The following is a 2,386-nucleotide window of genomic DNA, read 5'->3' as shown; positions in this document are numbered from 1 at the left end:
ATACTATAAGATATTTCCAGTATTAAGACTGATATAACAAATAACTACTAACCTTTTACTAGTTAATTTTTCAAACAGTCACTTAACAATTTTATATATATATTTTTTCTACTTCTGAGTTATATTACATTACTTGCAGGATTGATCCACATGGTTGCCGTAACCCAAATTCTTTCCTTGAATATCCTTATATCAACCACACCAATTGGATGTACACTCACACTTCGATAAGATTTAAGTCAAAAATATCATGATATTAAATTAACCCCTTTATATTGACTTGCTGACATAGACCAAGATTCATTGGACTGGGATTCTAAAATTGATTTAAACCGTTTGGCCAAATTACGAAGAATGATCTTTCTGCTATCACGTATCCTTTTTTTATTCTATTATTATTTCCACTCACACAACTTGTACTATTTATGATAAAACCAATAGGCGCATATATTCATTTAATTTAATACTTGTGGAAACATTAATACATCACAATATACAATTTGAAAGAAAAAAAAAGTAAAATAAAAGAAATTCCCCCCACGCTAACGCTATATATAGAAGTGCCGTGTGAAACAGAGTTCGATGTGAATTGCGGATATCTTTTTTTCCTTCTACAGAAAAAATCCCAAATTACCAAATTTCAGCTCAAGAAACTGATTTTTACAAAAAAATAATAGCCATGGATTGGGTAAGAGGTGAAGCAATAGGCCATGGAAGCTTCGGCAAAGTCAGTTTTGCAGTAACCAGAAAACAGAGCACTCAGGTTATGGTGGTCAAATCTTCTTCAGCTTCTCGCTCTGCTACTCTGATGAACGAGAAGCTAATTTTGGATGAGATTAAAGGTTGCCCACAAATCATCAATTGCCTTGGTGACAGCTATACCTACGAAAATGGCGAAAAATTGTACAATGTCTTACTGGAGTATGCCCCTGGAGGTGCTCTGTCGGAAAAGCTCAAGAATTCCGGTGATCGTAAGTTGCCGGAGATTGAAATCAGGAAATACGCCAAGGACTTATTGAAAGGGCTACACTATATCCACAAGTGTGGCTATATTCACTGCGATATTAAACCTCAGAACATTCTTCTTGGCGAAAACGGTCAAGTCAAAATCGCTGATTTTGGGTTGGCAAAGAGAGACGAATCAATAAAAGATGATAAATTAAGATGTGAATTGAGGGGTACCCCACTGTACATGCCGCCGGAAATGGTTACCGCAGGCGAACAGAGCACTCCCGCCGATATTTGGGCACTGGGGTGTGTGATTGCTGAGATGGCAGCAGGAGTTCCAGTTTGGGGATACTCAGATTTAACCGAACTATTGATGAAAATTGGAGTTGGTGATGAGTTGCCTGAATTTCCGACGAAGTTATCGGAAGAAGGAAAAGATTTTCTACAAAAATGCTTCGTGAAGAACCCAAAAAAGAGATGGACGGCTGAGATGCTTCTAAAACATCCCTTTGTTGCGGATCAAGGTGACACTGTTGCATTGAATGGCGAAAGATGCTACAGTGGCACCCCTTCAACATCTCCTAGGTGCCCATTTGATTTCCCAGATTGGGTATCTGATGACTCTGCTGAATCATCCGTAACAAGTCCAATTACATCTCTGCCCTCGCCGGCAATTCAAGAATTGCTGAATTTGAACGGCGGGTCATGGTCCACAACGCCGGCTGAAAGGCTGCGCGTACTGTTAAGTGGAGAGATCAGACCTGAATCTGACTGGTCGGTTGATGATGGTTGGGTCAGCGTTAGATGATGTCAAACATTTAATAATGTTTAGAGGAGCTTGAGAAACAGTCAGCTTTACAGAGTTCTGCAGATTTTTTTTCCTAGCAGCTCTGTTTTTTTTTATTAAGCTAATATCTTTTGTACATAAATGAAAGTTCATTGTATATAAAACAGAATGCAATTATGATATGAATTCTTCATGAAACAAGAGTGATTGGGGCTCACTGATGTTTACTTTGTTTCTTGATTACTAGTACTATTTTTGTACCAAAAGCATGGCATTGAAATAAAATAATTTTTTGGCTCACTTGTTAGTTTATATAAATTTTGATTTTTATCATAAAATTAACCTGTCTTGGAGCTCGTCATCCTTTTTTTACATTGGAGTAATAAAGTAGTCCATTCAAATTGTGAAAGTCAGGGAAGAAGGTCTGCGTTTTGTGATTAGCATGTTAACAAAAATGACTACTCCTTTTACTCGTTCATTATAGACTTTTGCACGCTCTTCAAAAATTATAATTAATATGTGTATTTTATAATATGATTTATCTTAATAGGGTCTAATTTTATATATTGCTTGGTAAGAGGGGAAGAAACTGAAACAGGGAAGAGGGGGGAAAGTGGAGTTCTGTGGGCGCTTATAGGCCTAACTAATGGG

The 2,386-nt window shown here is 37.2% G+C and overlaps 1 protein-coding gene across 1 annotated transcript; it reads left to right on the top strand.

Moving 5' to 3' along the window:
- The first annotated feature begins 496 nt into the window (after positions 1–496).
- LOC129873386 (mitogen-activated protein kinase kinase kinase 20-like) lies at positions 497–1,939 on the top strand. The gene has a single exon (XM_055948469.1). It carries the CDS (start codon positions 680–682, stop codon positions 1,754–1,756), a length of 1,077 nt encoding a protein of 358 aa, XP_055804444.1. The 5' UTR covers positions 497–679; the 3' UTR covers positions 1,757–1,939.
- Positions 1,940–2,386: the final 447 nt, after the last annotated feature.

Source organism: Solanum dulcamara, chromosome 11 (genome assembly GCF_947179165.1).
Source record: "Solanum dulcamara chromosome 11, daSolDulc1.2, whole genome shotgun sequence".
Classification (NCBI taxonomy): domain Eukaryota; kingdom Viridiplantae; phylum Streptophyta; class Magnoliopsida; order Solanales; family Solanaceae; genus Solanum; species Solanum dulcamara.
The sequence above is the reverse complement of the archived record's forward strand: the minus strand, read 5'-3'. Positions and strand labels throughout refer to the sequence as shown.